Source organism: Cibotium barometz, chromosome 33 (assembly GCF_041138505.1).
Source record: "Cibotium barometz isolate CiBa-2024 chromosome 33, ASM4113850v1, whole genome shotgun sequence".
NCBI classification, from domain to species: domain Eukaryota; kingdom Viridiplantae; phylum Streptophyta; class Polypodiopsida; order Cyatheales; family Cibotiaceae; genus Cibotium; species Cibotium barometz.
In genome coordinates this window covers 9,482,242-9,502,682 of record NC_141078.1, presented here as the reverse complement: position 1 = coordinate 9,502,682, position 20,441 = coordinate 9,482,242, and the positions used below count along the sequence as shown (strand labels likewise).

Sequence of the window (20,441 nt, the reverse complement as noted above, 5' to 3'; positions counted from 1 at the left end):
CGGGAGTGGATTCTCGATAGTGCTGCTTCCAGGCACATGACTCCTTCCCGTTCCGGTTTACACGATCTCTGCAGGCGTTCTGGTCATATTCTTACTGGGGATACGTCCACTATCCCAGTTCACAGTGAGGGCAGGATGGAGATAGTTCCCGATGGCAGAGGGGGGAAGCATTCCTCCCAGGTGTTGTATGTTCCGGCACTTGGTTTTCATCTGTTGTCAGTGCATCAGGTTTGCAAGACTGGCGTACGGGTGGAGTTTGATGAGCATTTTGTTGCTCTCCGGGATAAAGCAACAGGCCAAGTGGTTTGGGAAGGCGGAGTGGAGAATGGAGTTTACAGGCTTTCAGCACTCTCTCTCCCAGGTCCTCAGGTTTGTGATGAGTGGCAGTCTGGTAATGGCTACTCAAGTGTGGATACGCTGCAGGTGCGGGCTTTCCAAGACCAAGTGGTGGATAGCTTGCCAGTAGATGGCGGCAGTTGGCAGGAACTTTCCAGTACTGATGTTGGTAGTTCTTGTGTTCGTGAGTCAGAGGAAGCTAAACAGGTCACTTATGCTCTGATGTCTCGTAGTGTTCGGGACATAGAACTTCCAGTAGTTGAGGATGTTCTTTCCACGGGGACCTTTCGGAAAGCCAGGCAGGTGGCAGGTGCTTACTTGCAGAAGGAGGTGGTTTCTCCAAGCTTTGTGGTTCCGGATTCAGAGGGGGTGGTTGACAGGTTTCATCAGGTTTCCAGGACTTATTTGTGCACCGTAACAGGTGTTGATCCTTGTGAGCAGTGTGATGTCTCTGTGACTCAGAAGTTGTATGGTTCATTGATCTGGTTGATGGACACCGGATTGGACGGGAGCTTCCTGATGAGGCAGTTGAGCTCTTGGTTGCAGATGTCTCTTTGGGAGGCAGGATTGCGTTTCCTGTGGTTTCTGCGGTATGCGAAGGATCAGGGACTCTTGTACACAGGAGAGGGATTGTTAGATGGAGTCCGACTCCACGGTTGGAGTGACTCGGTTTGGGGAGGAGATCCGGACACGAGGAGATCTACTTATGGCCTAGGAGCAGTTTTACGGAGCAACAGGAGGTGGTTACATGGCAGGTTTGGGCTTCCACTGGAGGAACCCATGGTCATCCAGAGGCACTTTGTTCGTGAACAGATCGTTGCTGATGACATCTTGCTAGAGTTCTGTTCGACGAAGGACAGTACGGTGGACCTCTTCACGAAGTCGCTCTCTCAGGATTTGCTCAGGCGGCACCCCAGCTCCCAGTGGTTGGTTACACAGCCAGGAGCTGAGAGGGGGTGTTAGAAGTCATCTCCTGTCTAGATTTATACACCAAGGCCTTTGTTGTGGGTGTGTCCGTCCTTATCAGGTGTTTTATCATTTTTCCTCACTCCCCGTATTTTTTCCCATTTTTCTGAGGCTTGGGAGGGTTGCCAGAGGATGCCAGGAGCAGTCCAGTGCTGGCCGACTGTATGTTCATCAGTCGTGGGCTACTGGGCTGCTGGCCGACTGGATTTCCTCAGTCGTGGGCATTCATCTGCTGGCCGACTGCATTTATGCAGTCGTGGGACCTATTCAGCAGTCGTGGGCACTTTATCTACTGGCCGACTGCCCTCCCAGGGATGTATATATAGGCCCCCAGCCCCCATACCATATTTGTATCATATTCGGGATCTTCTTGTGTATATCAGAGCAGAGTTACACGCCTACATCTCTCTCTCTCTTGTGCTGTTTTTCTGCTCGCGTTTTTGCTCTTGTGTTCCCAGATCTGGTCATCATCTCCGCTGCGTATTCTGACAACATTTCCAACAGCCTCATCAATGTATGTGGGCTCAACAACCTGCACAACCTTTGCCATATATGCATAGTGATGTGCCACATAACCATCATAGGTAAATCTCTGCACAGGATTTTTCACTCTCCCAGATCTTCGCAGCTTTTCATTCATGGCTTCCATAGCCTTCTTTACACCAGGTGTTCTCATAGCTGGGATCCCAAGCTCCTCATCAAGGCTCATATCTGAGCCACTAGACTCTCCATCAACATGAGAATGCCCTGCAGAAATGTCAGGCATACCAAGGGACTCAACCACTTTCTCTTTCCCTTTACGTGATGTACTAATCACATTTGCAGGACTGGTATTATGACGCAGCCTGCCACTCCATGGTCTATCAACAGATCCACTAGATGAGGACTCTCCTGGTCCACTCAAAGATTGTGATTGCTGACCTGCATTCTGTGCAACCACACTTCCACTCACATCAACCCCAACAGCTTCTTTTTCAGCAGCATACCAGCTGCGCATCTCATCAAAAACAACATCCCTGCTCACCCTCAACTCACGTGTAGCAGGGTTATAACACCTGTATCCCTTTTGCTCAAGGGCATATCCAATAAACACACATTTTTCAGCTTTTGGATCCAGCTTAGTTCTCAGCTCATCTGGCACATGCACATATGCAATGCATTCAAAGACTTTCAGATGAGACAAATCTGGTTTTCTGCCAGTAAACCTCTCCTCTGGAGTTACATCATGTATGGCTGCAGTTGGAGTCCTGTTCATGATGTATACTGCTGTAGAAACAGTCTCAACCCAATAGCTATGCGGCATATTTTTCTCTTCCATCAATGCTCGCGCAATCTCAGCAATGTGCCTGTTTTTCCGCTCAGCAACTCCATTTTGTTGCGGAGTGTATCTGCATGTAAACTGTCTCCGAATACCATTCTTCTTCAAAAATTCAGAGAACTCATTGGAGAAGTACTCTCCCCCTCCATCTGACCTTAGACACTTTACATATTTCCCTGTTTGCTTTTCAACCAAAACTCTGAAATTCTGGAAGTGAGTGAACACCTCACTCTTCTCCTTCATGAAGTATACCCACACTTTCCTTGTGTGGTCATCAATGAAAGTCACATAATACCTGCAGCCTCCCATAGATATGGTCTTCGTAGGACCCCATACATCTGAATGCACAACATCTAGTGCATTTCTGCTCACATATCTATTACGTGGAAATACATGCTTTGTTTGCTTTCCAAATTGGCATGCTTTACATATTCTCTGCATACCTTCCACTTTAAACTTTGGCAGCCCTGTCACAATTCCTTTAGTCTGCATAGACTTCATTCGCTGCACATTCACATGTCCAATTCTTTATGCCAAATGTCTGTGTCTGCAACAATTCTTGAACCATTTGCAAACATCGCATCACTCATTTCAGGCATGTCTACATTCAACGTAAACATTCCACCCACTCTGTTGCCTTTTGCAACCAACCTGCACTTGTCTTTAAAGTCTTCAACATAACAACCATCAGGGTTAAACCGAACCTGCAAACCCTGCTCAATCATCTGGCCAACTAAAACCAGATTCTTTGTTATGTTCGGAACGTGAAGTACATCGGCAAGGTACTTCACTTTGCCATCCTGCATAGACAATGGCACATCTCCAACATGGGCAATTGGATGAGCAGTGTCATCCCCTGTTTCCACAAAACCTGGTCTTTTCGGGTTTTTCATCTCCTTGAACCACTCCCCATGACTTGTCATGTGGTTCGAAGCACCTGAATCCACATACCATACATCATCTTTTTGTGCTGCTTCAACATTTTCAGACATGGCTTTCACGACATGCTGCATAACAAACAACCTTTCATTATCCTCATTATTTCTGCTCGAGGATGCATAGTTGTTTTGCTGCACTTTCCCATTTTGCATGTTAACCTGCTTCTTATAACATTCTGCCTGCACATGTCCAGGCTTACCACAATAATAGCATTCACGTGCATCATTATACTGCCTTTGCCAATTTCCACGGCCTCTTTGACTCCCCCTGCCTCTGAATTTGCCTCTTCCACCTGCGTGTTGTTGTTGTTGTTGTGAATTCTGGGACTGTTGTTGTTGCTGCTGCTGGCCATAATTCTGATTACCTGTTCGGCCACCTCCTTGACCGCGTCCACGGCCTCCTCTACCTCGTCCTCTTCTTGAACTTGTGTAGAAGGCCTGTTGCTCCGAACTGTTTTTGGTTTGTGAAGACTGTTGGTCTTCACCCAAGCTCTTCTCTTTTATAATCAGCATAGACACCAAATCTGTAAAGCTGGGAATGTTTTCCCGAGTCTGAATAGACGTCTTGAACGCCTTGTATTGTGGCCCGAGACCACGTAGACAGACTTCCATCTTGTCATCATCATCTACTGACACACCAATAGATGCAAGGGATTCCACAATACCCTTTATCTTCAGCGCATAGTCATTCACAGACATGCTCTTTTTCTCCACAGTATGAAGTTCATTCTTCAACTGTATCTTACGTGCCTTGGTATTTATTTCATAGAGCTTTACCAAGGTGTCCCACGCCTCCTTGGGGAACTTGGCATCCTGAATATGCCCAATCATAGTGTCCTGTATACTAATGGAAAGCCAATACATAACTTTCCTGGCTCCTTGGTTCCAGTCTTTAAACTCTTTCACATCTGGAGCAGTCGGATTTATGTCTGGTATCTCTGCTGCCTCTTCATGCTTACCTTCTATGTAGTCCCAATAGCCCTTTCCCATCAGGAAATTCGTCAACCTGAACCTCCAAGCATGGAAGTTATTCTTATCAAGCTTCTCAGCCACAATCTGGGTTATCCCATCATTTGACATCTTGCCAAACACACAATTTTACCAGAAACACAACTCTGGTTTGTCCTGCATAAACTGCTGTATTTTCTGCAGCGGTACTGTAGTACTCTCAAATGTCACAACCAGTGACTTCAATATGCATACATACACCCAATGGCAACTGTTGACCTCTTTGTAGCACCCACAGTGTCTGCACAGCCAATTTGTGTTCCTGCAGTTCTTAAAACAGAGTTCTGCAGAGAATCGATGACTTACCCGCAGTGCTCGAAATCGCCTGTTTTTTGAAAAACGGAGGTCCAGACGCGCCCGAAACGCGTTTTCGGCCCAGAAAATTTTTGTCCGATAGGACATTATAGTTGCCCTATAGCTTTACTCCCGCGAAGAAAGCTCCTCAATCAGAGATCGTTTGCCGGTGCCTCCCGTAGAGCTCCCGACAAGGGTGTAGTCACCAACACAAATAGGGAAGAGTAGTTGAAGCTCTTACCTTCGTACCGCTTCCTGTGGTTCTCTTGCTTGCAGCTCAGCCCTTAGCACGAACCAGGCTCTGATACCATGAAAAGATGCAAGAGGGAAGAAAGCTTGAGCTCTTGCAAGCACACACACACTCACAAAACCCTAATAGAGAACACAAAAGGTGAGAGGCTGAAAATCTTCTTCTTCTTCACTCAACACTCAACACACCATATACAAGATAAGAGTACACATAATATGAAAGGTACTCAACCAATACATACACGGGTTCTCTATAGTGTGAACCCAACTTAATGAGCTGGCGCTATAACCATGCCAGTCTCTAGAATGGCTGTCACACAGCCTGTCATCCCACTGGCCGCATATCACCCATGATCTCACCAACCATGCCAGTGGTGTAAGTGTGGGGCCTATCCCCCAGGCGGGTCATCAGTGTCCACCGCCTCACTAGACGAGCTCGATATCTCAACAGGGTGGCCAGTATCTCATAATGTACAACCTTTATAGTGCCTTTGCATGACACTTATTAATGTCCTCAATTGAGGATCATGTTGTTAATCCAAATGGGATTAACATTGCCCCCTTCCTCATGTAGGTTTTGTCCTCAGAACTTGTTACCGAGGTCGGAAGACCTGGTGACCGAATTCATGTCGGTAGAAGTTGCGTCGGGACTAGAGTTTCCGGAGTGCTCGACAGAATGCTGAGTGGGACTTTCAGAATCCAGTGTCGATCATGTCTTCAAATGTAAGATGCATATAGACTGGAATACATCGTAAGCGGTGGTAATACAGCATCATTCCTCTGTCTGAAGGCCCTTAGTTCATGTCAAACTGCAGATGTGCTTCAAAGCCATTATAAGTTTCCTTAGGTTGATCTATGATTACCACACCCATACTTGGGAGTTGGTGATGATGAATTCCACGTTTCAATGAAGATGATCACGCTTAGATGATGATGAAGAAGAGAAAGATAAATCCTCACTTTTCAACAATCTTGATCATGATGCTTCAAGAGGTTCAAGCCTATTTTATACTTGAGGAGGAGCCCTACTTTTTGCCAAAAGCTAGTAAGGCTTTTGCTTTTCCTCTTTAATAATAAATTATTACTCAAATATGGCTATCGTTTTCCAAAGTTCTTGTGCTTTGCTTTTCTGGCTTCAGGGCCTTGCTTTTAGGCCTTAGAGTTGCTTTTTGAAAAGGTGTCTTTTAGCTTTTTGGTCTATCTCAAACTCCTCTTGCCAGTGGTGCTCTTGGCTCGTAGTCAGCCCAGTTTGACTTTTTGCTTTTCTCTGCTTTTTGACCAAGACTGGCGCTTTTTCATGAGCAAACTTTATGATCCTTGTCCCCATGCCTTCTTCCAACTGTCTAGTGTAGGTTCCATCATGTGAAAAGAGCTAGGAGGGCCAAATAGTTACAGAATGAATTTGATTAACATGTACTATTGGAGTTGCACACAACGGTCTGCCAAATCTAGGAAATCCATTCCTACAAGTGTGTTAACTCTTTAGGAATTGGTGACAATGCCTCTTCTTGGTCTTCCACTCGTCCAAAATCCTATATGACTTCAGGTCCTTGAAGCTCTCCAACATGTGAGGAAACCCCTTCCTAGACAACTTCCGATTTGACCACAGGGAAACCCTCCTGCTGAGGTTCAACCATACGTGCACTTACAACTATTGTGCAATTTGTCAACTAAGTTTGCTTTTCCCAACACTCCTTGTTGCTTTGACTCAGTCTTTGAAAAGCTACCAGCAACTTCTCCCACGCCTTTCATGCAACTAGCTCTACGACCTCCTCCTCCTCCTCGTCCGTCTTGACTACACGTTCTTCTTCTTCCCGTCTGTATCAAGCTTTACGTTCTTTGCGTTCTCGACACTACCGGACTTCATGTTCTTGATCATCTTCGGCTGGTATTCCTCCTCCCAAATCGCATATTCTCACTAGTACCATTATATTATGGAATCTATCTACCGTGAAGAAAAATGCAACTCTTGATGCCTACAACCTAAACAATTACATGCAAGACCAAACACACGGATCTGCTACAAACTCTTATGCCTATGCAAATGCCTCTATTGCATGCAACAAATCTACCTTAAGCTGCCTTCAAAAACTAACACACAACTGGCTGCTGCGGGCCGCCACCCTAGGCGTCCTAGTGCTCTAACAACAATATAACATGCATGCAAAAGCGTAATTTGATTATTGCTCATCAAACATTGATTAGAAACTAATCAATCACTTAATGCTGTAAATACACAAATAGACTAGAGAGTTGACCTAATCTACTGTGTATATTGCAAAACAAGAATATGAACAATGCTGAATTTGGATCTAGACTTATATCCAGACTCCTATCATGCTAGACTTAAGCTATACTATATGCATAAACAAAAGGTTATCAATGTGCCAAGACTTGTGCATGGCTAAGATCTGCACTATAGGGCTACCTTCTTGCTGATCCAAGCACTTCCATTGCTACACATGACTTGCAAATACCAATGAATGGATATTTTCACCTGCCGCTTCACTACCTATTTATAGGATCCTAGTGGCTGGTCGGCTGGCTACCTTGCTGATCGGCTCGCTTACAGCCTAATAAAGGCATGTTCACACCCAGATATCTGTTGACATTTGGGCACTTCACCTGGGAATGTCTGGCCAGCACTTGGGCCCTTTGACATGTACCTATCTGGCCTCTAAGCCTACACAAAAGTATGTTGGCCATGGCCACGTGGCACTCACAAGGGTGATACACAAGAACCTGCTAAACTTGGAGCATAGGGGAACATGATTCACCTTTGCTCTACCTTCAATCCGGTCCAACTATAAGCTCAAATCACTCTTCTCCAACTCTTCTTCCAATGATGACTCCGCTGAAACTATTGACTTGGAAAATATTGTTGACTCACCTCATCCTCTGCTCGAATGAGCTCAAATGTCTGTAGTCTATCGGTGTCGCCACCAACTCTCAATTTTGATGGTCCTTAGAAACTAGTTCCGGTACTTGTGTTTACTTTGCAAGAACTAATGACAATTGCATAACTTCTTGATTGTCCCCTTTCCAAACTTTTGAATAACTTCAAGTCCTAGAAACTCTCCATCTTTTGAGGAAACTGGCTCCTATTGAGTATCGACCCCTAGTGAACTCTCCACTACATTGCTTCGCCAACTTTGCCTACGTTTGGCGAAACTGCTTCTCGAACATGGATCTCTCTGTAGTACTCTTTCAATTTCTACTCCCCATGCTCCCAAGAATCATCTTCCAGCTGGAATCTTTGCTTTCAAGAGATGTGAATCTGATCATCTGCTTCCAAGTCGCTAGTTGGTCCTTGGACATAGTCTTGAGACTGTAAGGTCTCACGTGACCTAGCCCAAGAATCATATGGTGTGGAACCACATAGGAGCGAGGTCACCTCACAGCCATGGAGTCGCTCCATACTCACCCCCGAGCTGGAGGTTATAGCTACATCCTGGGCGGAGCTCCCCCACAGTAAATCCCAGTGTCTGATACCACCAGGCCACACCATACACATGTCGTCTCGCAAGGTGAGCACCGTCGATGGGCCATGCCCTACGAGTCAGACTTGACGATCATAATAACAACTAAGCCTGGGTTATGCTTATATAGGCCACTGGGCTCTATAACTCGCTCCAGTGCTATAATTAGCTAATAACCCTATAATTAATAATAACTATGCCTCCACTTATAAGCCTCCTCCCGTGTGGGTTAGACTATCTCCTACTAGGCGCCTACTATACCTAGCTTCTAGCTTGGGCGCCTAGTTATGGACCTATCCTGGACGTAACGGAGACCACCTTCCATGAGTGCCATACAGGAAAACACAAACTCCTACATGCAAGACCTAGCCCATGTATTTGTTGCAAAACCTTGTGCTAACACAAACTGTGATGCACATGACCTAAAGCTGCCTCCAACAACTAACGCACATTTGGCTGCACCCTGTCCTGGATGACCCAGCGCTTTGATACCAATGCGATCTGCTAGCAGAAGCGTGACTAGATTAATGCTAATTAGAAGCGTTGTTAGCTGCTAATTAATGCTAATCACATGACTTAATCAGTAAAAATCTGCAAATGCACACAAAAGAGGCAAGGACCTCCGCATCCGAGGGTTACCCCTATAAACCAGATGGGTTGTGAGTCACATAGTGCGTGTGGGGATTATGAAGAGAATATAGACCCCACTGTTCCATATGGGATTGATACGTTTGAAATGACTTCCCAGTATTACATGGAGGATCATTTCGGGCAAGTCAAGCCTGTATATTAAGCGGCTACTCTCGCCACAAGAGGACAAAACCTTAATACCTTTGCCAGGAGACCACCTCTTCAATGCTACGATTGTGGTGGACCGCATCGTGTAGCGGAGTGTCCTAATAGGCTACAGAAGATCGCTACTCAAATGTAACCAAATCAAGGGAGCACGTCGGGAATGCTGGTACTTACATGTAATCGTTGTGGCATAGATCATTTGATTGCTCAATGTCCACATAATCCAAGTGCACCCAAGATTACGCCATTGAATTTGGTTGAGGTCACCAATGAGGCACTAGGAACCACACCTGTTATATCCGCAAATGTAGTCACACGGTCAATGCTTCAAAATCAAAACTACATTCTTGAAGAGAGGGATACTGCATCAATTGCTCGAGCAAAGAAAAAGAAAACGCGATGGAAGAGATCGCTTAATGCCACAAGCTCCAAACCTAGTTCAAAGACTAATATACGGACAGGAGACGACCCTGTGTATATGAATGATCATGAAGATGATTTTGATTCAATAAAAACCATGGGGACCAAAGCCACTACTTTAAGGGAGGAACCCACTCTGGAGCACAACAAAGGAGAATCAAGCAAAGACATAAATCGGGGGAAACAAAAGAAAACTCCTCCTGCCCCACAACCAAGTCAGCTAATGTCCTCTCGGCTACCCAGATTGACTGAAACTCTCAAAGACAAGCCACGCGGGCCAAAAACCCTCAAGAAAAAGATTGGGACTTACCCAAACCCAGTAGAGGAGATTGAACGAGTGCAACACTTAAGGGGTTTGGTGGAAGAAACACAAAGAGAACTGGAGCCAGAACCTATAAAAATCAAGATTCCAAACACAGTGTTTCCTACACAAGTTCAGCCTCACACAGGAGCCATAAACCGTTAGCTATACCTAGTATCATTCGGGAAGAAAGTGAGGATAGGACATCAAGAAGTGGGCAGACACCCTTCTTGCTTGAAAGAATGTTTAGTGAGGGAATGCCTGACCCCATCGAAGAGGAAGTGATTCCATCTTCACAAGTTCCTAGTCATGGGCTGATATCTCGAAAAGTAATGGATTTCATGTCCTCTGAAATCAGAACCACGATCATATCTAAGTTATATGGAGATCTTGAGCTATTCTTAGCTCTTCGGGCATTTCTCAATGGAGAACTGAAGGCGGGGTTACCACAATTTGCAAATATAGATAGACCCGACACGCTTCAAGATGTGGAGGAACATTTGGATCTACAGCCCAACCTAGATAAAGACTCGGTCGTTGAAATACCTGTTAACAAGTTGGGACAGTACTTTGAAGGTGACGAATCTAATGCAACCTCCCCATTACTACTAAGGGATTAACTCTAAAGGGAATCCTTGATGGTGGTGCTGGAGTGAGCATTGTGACTAAAAACTGCTGGGAATCTACTATGGGAAGACCTCACCTAGAAGTCACAAACATAGTGGTTAAGATGGCAAACGGAACTATAGCTAAACCTATTGGAATGCTAAGGGACCTTAAAATCAAGGTTCTGGGATACAAGGTAAGGCATACCTTCATTGTAATGGATTTCTCTAAGCATCCTATGTCATATCAAACGATCTTAGGACGTCCTTTCATGAGGGAAGCACAAATGGTACATGACTGGTCGAAAAACCATGTCTACTTACAATTTCGGGACTCTGTCATTTGAGTTGATCTTGAGAATGGTCGTGCGCATCCTTTAGGAAGCAAGGTTATCATTGATAATCGATCGGATACCACTATTCACTCAGCCCCATTAAAGTATTGCTATACATGCAAAAAAGAGACCGATGATAGGGAAGATTCTCCTTATATGAATGTCCTACCGGGCATGACTGAGTCAGATAACGTAGATTGGGTACACCTAGCGGTAACCATAGACACATGGGGAAATAGAGGCACAAGTTGGGTAGCACCTGAGGGGCAAGATATGCCACCATTAGTGCCAGTAAACATGATAGGTGTTATATACTTGACTTCTGATGGCAAGAAAGTGGCAAACTCCCTTAACACTGAAAGTAGCGAAGACTCTGACCAATGCGCCTCCAAGTCTGAATCTCAAGAAGAAACTGACTCTGAGCCTGATAGGGGGTATGAATTGAATATTCACCCAAGTGTGGAAGCCACGTGCTTAAGGCCTAGGACCGTAACCTCTTGCAGTTCGTCCGAGAGTGAGGGGAGCACAAGTGAAGATCGATCAAGTGAGTCTGAATCTGATATAAATAAAAATCAGAAACTAGGTAAGAAGAAGACGAGACATAAGCGACAACGCTATCGAGCTAATGTACGAGCTAGAATAAACAAAAAGAGAGATCCACTGCAGAATGGCTTAATTATCTAGGAGCATATGACGCTCCTTGGAAGTTAGTGGATAATTGGGGAGAATACCTCCAAGGTGTCATGTGGTGTAGTCCGCAACCTCATGACATTGCCCAATTAGAAATCGAAGAGAAGCCGAAACTAAGTCCTACTCTGAGAAGGCGTCAAAACCGAGAGTTAGCTCAGCAACAAAAGGAAGCGGAAATTAAAGAAAAAAGCATGGCACAATAAGAACCGGTAGACTTACACCCTGCGCCCGATCATTTCAAATCTTTTACCACAGGGGAACGTAAAGTCGTCTATACAAAAGCCCAACGAACGCCTACCAATGGGAGTAGCGGTGTCTACGATGGCTCGGCGGTAGTTAAGGAGATAGAACTAGCGGATCCAGGTGAGAAGTTTAAACCAGTTTTTATTACTCAAGACCTCACCAAGACGAAAGAAGCTACACTTAAGATGCTTCTTAAAGAATTCAAGGACATATTTGCTCGGGCATACCATGATATGAAGGGTGTTCCACCCAATGTGGTGCAACACAAAATTCCAATGATTAGCACTGCTAACCAATCCAGCAACGTCTCTACCCAATGAATCCTAAGTATGCAAAGATTGTACAAGAGGAAATTGAAAAGCTTATAAAATGTGGATTCATATACCCTATTGAGCACTCAGAATGGGTTTCTCCAATAGTCATGGTACCAAAGAAGAATGGGGAACTCAGAGTCTGCATTGATCTCAAAAAGGTTAATGCAGCCACCAGAAGATATCATTACCCCTTGCCGTATTCGGAACATGTGCTTGAAAGAGTTGCAGGCAAGGAGGCTTATAGCTTTTTAGACGGGTACTCTGGTTATAATCAGATCACAATTGCAGTAGAGGACCAAGCTAAAACAACTTTTATAACAGAGTTTGGAGTGTTTGCCTTTCGCGTCATGGCCTTTGGCTTAACCAATGCACCTGCCACATTCCAACGATTGATAAACACAGCCTTTAAGGAATATCTAAGGGACTTTTGTGAAGCCTTCTCTTTGTGTTCATTCCTCTTGGGACGAGCACTTGATGTGTTTACGAAAAGTATTTGAAAGGTGTAGATTATATCGCATCTCATTGAATCCTTTCAAATGTCAATTCTAGGTTAAACATGGAGTTATTCTAGGGCATATAGTGTCCAAAAATGGGATTTCCACCGACGAAAGTAAAATCAAGGTCATTGCCCCCACCCACCAACTATAAGGGAGTCCAGCGCTTTATGGGCCATGTTGGTTATTATCGAAGGTTTATTTTATTCTTCGCTGAAATAGCTCGACCATTGTACAAGCTTCTCATCGAGTTTATTTGGACCGAAGATTGTGACCATGCATATGAGTTATTAAAGAAGGCCTTGGCGAGTGCTCCAATCTTGCGAATGCCTAACTGGGATTTAATCTTCCATGTGCATATTGATGCATCAAACTTTGCTATTGGGTGTGTACTAACTCAACTTGGAGAACATAAACTAGACTACCCCATTAGCTTTACCAGTCGCCAGTTGAACAATGCTGAAATGAACTACACCACTACGGAGCGAGAAGGGTTAGCAATGATATATGCAGTAAAGAAATTTCGTTATTACCTTCTTGCCACTAAGTTTGTTTTCTATGTGGATCATCAAGCATTGTTGTATCTGGTGAACAAACCATGCTCCACAGGAAGAATCACACGATGATTGTTAATTCTTCTTGAGTTTGATTTCACTGTTGTTGTGAGACCTGGCAAAAAACATGTCATGGCTGATCATTTGTCTCGCATACCTAATAGTGAAGCTCCTACGGGAGTTGATGATGACTTACCTGACACTTCCTTGTTCATGGTGGAGACAATGCCTGAATGGAGTGAGAAGATTGTTAACTTCTTGGTTAATGGATTTCCACCCAAAGAGCTTCGTAAAGATCTAGCTTAAAAGCTGATCAAGGAATGCGAACCCTATTGCCTAATGGCCGGGATTCTTTATAAAAGAGGAAAGGATGACATTCTTAGGAGTTGTGCCCGAGAGGATAAGTATCTATATATTTTACAAGAGGCACATATGGGTGTAGCCGGTGGTCACTTTTTACGAGACTTAACTGCGCGAAAGATATTGCAATCAGGGTATTGGTGGCCCACTATGTTCCAAGATGCATCACTTTTTGTGAAGGGTTGTGATGAATGCATGCTACAAGAAACCCCAGCGGAAAGATCAGATGCCCCTACATCCAATTAAAGTAAACCAACCATTTGAAAAGTGGGATTTAGACTTTGTACATCCAATTAGCCCAGCGGCCCGTAACACAATCTCGCTATATTATTGTGGCCCCACTGACTATGTGACCGAATGGGCTGAAGCGAAAGCAACACGTAAGGCAGATGCGAGGACAACAGCCAAGTTCCTCTTTGAAAATATAATCACACGCTTCGGTTGTCCTTTTGAACTTGTGAGCGACAATGGTACGCATTTTATAAATGAAGTGATTAAGGAGCTCACAACAAATTTCATGATATCCCATTATAAATCTACTCCTTATTATCCGCAAGTGAATGGCCAAGCCGAGAGTACCAACAAGACCTTAATCTCTATTCTGACAAAGACAGTTGAGGCTCATCGCACGGATTGGGATCTAAAGCTTACATCAACTTTATGGGCCTATCGTACTGCGTACAAAGTGGCTATTAATTGCACACCATTCAAGATGGTATATGGCTAAGAAGCAGTCATGCCGTGGGAATTTGTCATTCCTAGTCTTCGTGTTGCTACTCAAGAGGGCTGAGATGGTAATCCCTTAGTAGAAAGTTTGTATATCCTTGAGCGGTTAGATGAAGAAAGACAATTGGCGGTGTACAATGCCCTTGTAGAGAAGAATAGAAGGAAAAAATGGTTTGATCGCCACCTGAAAAACAAGGACATCAAAGTTGGGGATAAAGTCCTGATGTATGGAGTGCGTAACGAAAAGAAGAAGCTAAAATATGCTGGTAAGGGACCGTACAGAGTATGTGAAATTACCCCACAAGGTACTATCCGAGTGGAGACTCTCGACAGAGTTGAAACCGTTGGATTCCTCAATGGGAGTAAATTCAAAAGATACTATCACTCCCTAAGCCAAGAGGAATTACATGCAATCCATCAGAAGAAGGCAGCTAAAGAACAGGCTGAGCTTACACAAGCATTTTTTGAGGAGGCAAAGGAGGATTCACTAGAATCTGACCCGCCTCTACGATACCCAATTGAGCTATAGAGTCCTTACGGGGAGGTGCTATATAATGCATTATTGGATACGGGAGCTCAACACAATTTGTTGTCATATGGAGTGTGGTGTCAACTTGGAAAACCACCCTTATCCAAGAGTACCATCCAAGTTAAGGGTATCAATAAGAAGAAAACCACTGTCTCGGGAATTCTGCACACTCCTGTTGCCTATGACAAGGGGACTGTGGTTCAAAGCTTTTTGGTTATGCCTGCTGGTACCATGGAGGGAACTGTAAACTTAGGGCGCAAATGGATGTTAGCCACCAAGTGCAATATTGATTGGGCAACCAGGCGAGTTACAACGCAAGAACCAGCTCTCAACCTGACCACTCAGGGTCCCGCACCTAGGCCATCAACTCTGGACAAAACGCTAGATAAGGAAAAATCACAAAGTCAAGTGGCTACACCATCTTTGATTGTTTGCCACCCCTCTAACGCTTCAACGCCAAGAGTGGAGACAGGCAGTCTGGTCCCCAAGGCTCCACTTACTTTACCGAAGAGTACATACAAATGGGTCTCAAAAGCTTCGTTAACGGCTACCTCTACTGCTCAATCTCGTTCAGACAAGAAGCCTCGTAGTAAGAAAGCAGCTACCCACCCTAGAAAAGGCAAGGTAACATCACGTTGGATTCCTAAAATATTATCAGCAGTCCAAGGGTACTACAAAGGGAATGACCAGATTTGGGTCCCTAAACATAAGCTGAATTCTTCTACATCGCCTGTAAAATCTTGTAAGCCAAATGTTGCCACCCCAACGACAATTCAAGACCGTGTCAAGGGAAAGGTAACGGAGTACTCCACACCACTTCTTCCAGAGCTAGTTTGGATTCCCAAACGATATCGATCGCGATACCACCTAGCTCAAGAAGGGGGGAGTCATAGAAAGCTTCTAGCTCCTCATGCCATTCACACATTGATATAGAAGTTTATGCACGCTCTACACCTACCCTTGTCAATACCCACCAAGAAAACTATGAGTCTACGTCTCCCCTTGTAAATGTATCGTCAGAAGCCATATCCTCCGTTCGTTCATGGGAGCATACACTATCATCTCTGCAACTTGATGTGGCCACAAGGGTCATAAAAAGCTATCTGCCCACATCACCACCTATAACCCACTAGACAAATTGGTTCCAAGGGGCTACAACATCATTGCAAAAAATACGATCTACCCAAGGAAGGGAGAGCATGTACTCACATTCGACATTCTATTGCTTCCTCCCTAACCTTCTCCCCTGACCATGTAACTTCCAAATTCGAAGGAATGTATATATATAGCTTCATATACAAAAACGAAAAAAAAAATAGTAAAAAGAGCAAGAGCACATTAAGAGGAGAGTTATCCGCACACAATTAGAAACAAGATTGACCTGTCTTCATGAACCTACTGATGCTATATCTATGTTTGAAGATATGGCAGATGCACGAGCATCACACACTTCATCCACTCCCACCTTTGGTGAGAGGTATCATCTGTACCTTTCTCAGATATTTCACATGTGCTATCCTGTAATTAAAACCGAATTGGGTCATATAGATGTACTAGCCAGCGAGGAAAATGTTGAGGAATTAGAATGGCTAATTCGCCTATTGACCACGACTCACCCCTACTCCGTAGAGGACGTATTCCCAATAGCCCAAGTCTTTACTTTTCCACAGGATGACTATCCTCGCATAGTTACATTCTTGACGAGTCTATGTGGATGGGAGGACGAAGAAGATATATCTGACGATGAATGGACGGATGAGACTCATGGCACTACCGAGGCTGATTTTATTTATTTGGATAATGCGGATAGAGGCTTAGCCTTAGGGCTACAGCCAGGACTCTACAACATTCTCTTACCTTGATCCTCAATATTAGTGTGGTGACTGGTAGGTAGGTTAGTGTTTTCAAGTTGTTTCTAGTTTTGTGTCCTTAAACGAGTCCTTATTTTTTCCCACTGATGTGCCTCTCGAGGTATAGTGCTTGTTAGTTAATTGTATAGGTTGAAAAGTTTGAGGTGGGTTCGCTTTCATGGTCCTGGGACTGCCGCAATGTTCATACATGGATATCTACATCAAATTGCGAGCATTTCTTATCGAATCAAGAAGATCTTCAAAATACAGGTGTAATTCTTCCATGCCCACTCGCTTTCATTTTTACTGTTCAATTAATTACATGAACTATAATGCATGACCACATGGAATTTGTCAAGCACTACTTAGTTTTTGAAGTTGCCTAAGGTGTTAGTGTAAATCATTAATTGAGTTTAACCTTATTTTAGAAATTCTTGGGAATGCATGATGTCTTTAGTTAACCTTGGAATATGGTTGTCTTAGGTCTAGGGTTAAAACCATCTTAATGCTTGAACAACCTGGCTGTGGGTGTTGACCTCTAAGACATAGCTTCTACCCCTTTGTCGAAAGGATGTAAGAACGCATGATAATTTGGAAGCAAAAATCCAAAGAGATAAATAAAAAATAAAAAGAAAGGCCTACAAAAAATAGCAATGTATGTCTGTTATGTGCTTTCATGTCGGCCTATCGTCCTATTGACACTTCGTAGGAGAGAAGTATTCCACTCCAGACCGATGCCCTGGGTTGGTAGGAGGTAGCCTTGCCTAAGGTGAGCTAGTAGATTCCTAGAGAAGGCCTTGGGTTGGTAGGGGGTAGCCTTACCTAAGGTGAGCTAGTAGATTCTTGGAGAAGGCCTTGTGGTAAACATGGCACCAGGGTCAATGCTAGTTTTGCTTTAGGGAGGTCGCCATTGTTTGTAAAAATTGTCACAGCATAAAAGAAATAAAGGCAAAAGACTCCTATGACTGATATTTCTTGTGTCCTTAGGCTCTTGGGATTCGCTTGTTCTTAGAATAGACACATTGTGGTCATCTGTTTATTTATTAAGCTTGGTAATTTTCCTCGACTTAGGTCAATTGTAGACCTTGATTAACCTTCGACACCTTGCTAACTCTTGAATTACTTTCAATAATTTTTAAATCCTGTTAATTTGCTACGCTAGCTCCTTCATGTGACCTCTTAAACTAGGTTCTCATGGCATACTTCCATTGTGGTCTAACATGCTGATTTTATTTTTGATACACTCTATATCTTTTGAATACCAAGCATGCTTTCACTCTACTTCCCTGTTTTGCAAATACAGTCTACCACAACAAACCCTGTCGAGCTTACCATACCATAGCTTCCAAGGACGGAATCTACATCAGGAAGGGGGTATGTTAACCTATGGCGGATATTGAGACGTATTACTTTTTACATCATATAATTATTTTACGTATTCTGAGTCATGGACCGGGCTTATCGGCACCACATGTAAAGGGTAAAGGGATTGGGTGATCGCTGATGAGAGGCGCACCTCGAATTTCATTAGGATAAGGGTTAGGATCGGCCGGCCATGTGTGGGCGTCCATGTGTGAACGGCCGGCCATGTGTGGACGCCCATGTGTGAACGGCCAGGTCACATATAAAAGTCAAATGTAACCTAAAACCTCTCATTCGGTAAGTGTTGAATACAAGGAGTGCTCTTGCTTCATCTTCTCCATCTCCTTCTCCAGCGTGTGTGTGTGTGTGTGAGAGAGAGAGAGAGTGTGTAGTGATCGAGCATTGTGTGGCGGCACGGCTGCGGCGAGGCGGCAGAGTGGCGAGGGCGACTCCTTCTTCATCGCGGCGCGAGAATCCTTCATGACAGCGGTCTGAGCGGTGAGTGACACACCATTGCTCCCTGTTTTGAGCTTGCTGGTTTCTTGGTTGTGTGCTTGTTGCAGCCATTCGTGGCTCGCACACGGTGCTTGGCAAGTCCCTAGCTCCGACACGTGCGGCAAAAGCGCACAACTATCATAACATAGCAACCCAGTCGTTAATAAATAGGGTGGCAAAAATATCCAATCAATGGAGCAGGTAGAAGAACGTATCAGTCTCACACTCCTGACAGCCCGCAATCCATTACTAACAGCTCACTTCCTGGCAGCCATGTTGCATCAGTTTGGCTCCTAGCATTCCTCTTATTGAAGATCCAAGCATTTCAACCACTGAAAGTAGAGACCTAGAGAATTTCCCCACTTATCACGGTGATGGGTTGTAGGTGACAAGATCTGAGCCATACAATCCACAAGCCTTCTTCACAAGAATCAACTGCAGATCTGTACACATCAGCAGACTTGGAAGGCAATCCAACATTGCTAACATGACACAGCTGCAGCGCATCACAAATCACATCAACCTGACCTTGTTGAGCTGTCGCTTGTCCCTGTGTCAGAAAGTCGCGGAATATGGGTTGCGACTCCCGCTGCTCTCCATTTTCCAAGCGAGAATGGACCCCAGTGTCCATTCCCTAATTCCTCAGCAGCAGATTTCATCAGTTTGTGTGGCATTTCATTCACCCATCATGTTGCACTTTCCACCATAAAAAAAGAACATCTCTTCTTCAAATTGGGCAGCTAAGCCCAGCCTCCATGGACATGCCAAGTTTATGTACAATCTAATCAAACAAAATATCCTTCTTGGGTCCAACTAAAATCAGCTCAATTCTTTTGTGTGCAATCATGGTACCCTGTCACATACTCGCAAATCAAGCTATGTTATTTCATGCATGGAGTAAAAGGCAAAATTCTGATCAGTGCATATCGTCCACTAAGAAAGCGTATTTATAGCTGCAAACCTCATTTCCAACCTTGCCTTATATCAGTTAAATAAATGAATTATCAAAACCTTGCATTAATACATTGAATTGCTCTGTAAGAGCTGTCTCACAAGATCAATTTTTCAAATAAAAGATCAAGTGAATAAGGCCCACCTCTTCGTTGTTCGAACTACCTGCTGTTGGGGAGGCGTTAACTCCAACACGCGAAGAAGGTGAAGCCATCTTATTTAGGTAATCAATTAAGACATGGTAACTTAACATGCATGATAGTCCCGATTAATATTGTAGTTCATAGAGTGTCTCTCTTTCTCAAATAAAGCAAGCCCACTTTTTGAAATTTTATAAAGGTTCATTAGAAAAATGCATGAAAATATATTTCTCTCATATAGAACAACTCTTCAGCTTCTTATATAGAGCAAGTGCCTTTTTCAAACAGTATTTTGTATCATATAAAGCAATATCTTTGTCTCTCTCTCATGTAGAGCAACTGTATAGAGTACACTAAATCAATGAGAAGCTTTCACAAACAGTGTTGCTCTTAGTACAAGTTCTATGTCATGATCTAAAGATTTAGGAGGGAGCATTCTTGGGAAACAAACCAACATACACTTCTAAAAGCCTCCTCACATGAGAAGGATTTTCCTTACTTTCTACATGGTGTTTTTTTTCTCGTAGTAGAAGCAAAGATGTTTGGCAACCCTAACTGATTCCACAAATTAAGTTCGTGGTTGAGTTGTCCCAATGAAAAGTATTTGGTCTTCTCACTAATGATCACATCTTCCCTATTTTTTAATTCATGAAGAGATACTATCTTGGCCTCACAATCTATGATATCTT

General features: G+C 43.9%; 1 protein-coding gene across 1 annotated transcript in view; it reads right to left on the bottom strand.

The window, feature by feature from the left end:
- The window catches only part of LOC147619270 (3-hydroxyisobutyryl-CoA hydrolase 1-like), a 72,354-nt gene extending 52,424 nt beyond the window's left edge, over window positions 1-19,930 (bottom strand). Inside the window, exon 1 of the mRNA XM_086772928.1 lies at window positions 19,758-19,930. Coding sequence (XP_086629054.1) covers window positions 19,758-19,865 — 108 coding nt within the window. The 5' untranslated portion in view covers window positions 19,866-19,930. The remainder of the gene's footprint in view (window positions 1-19,757) is intronic.
- Between the last annotated feature and the right edge of the window lie 511 nt (window positions 19,931-20,441).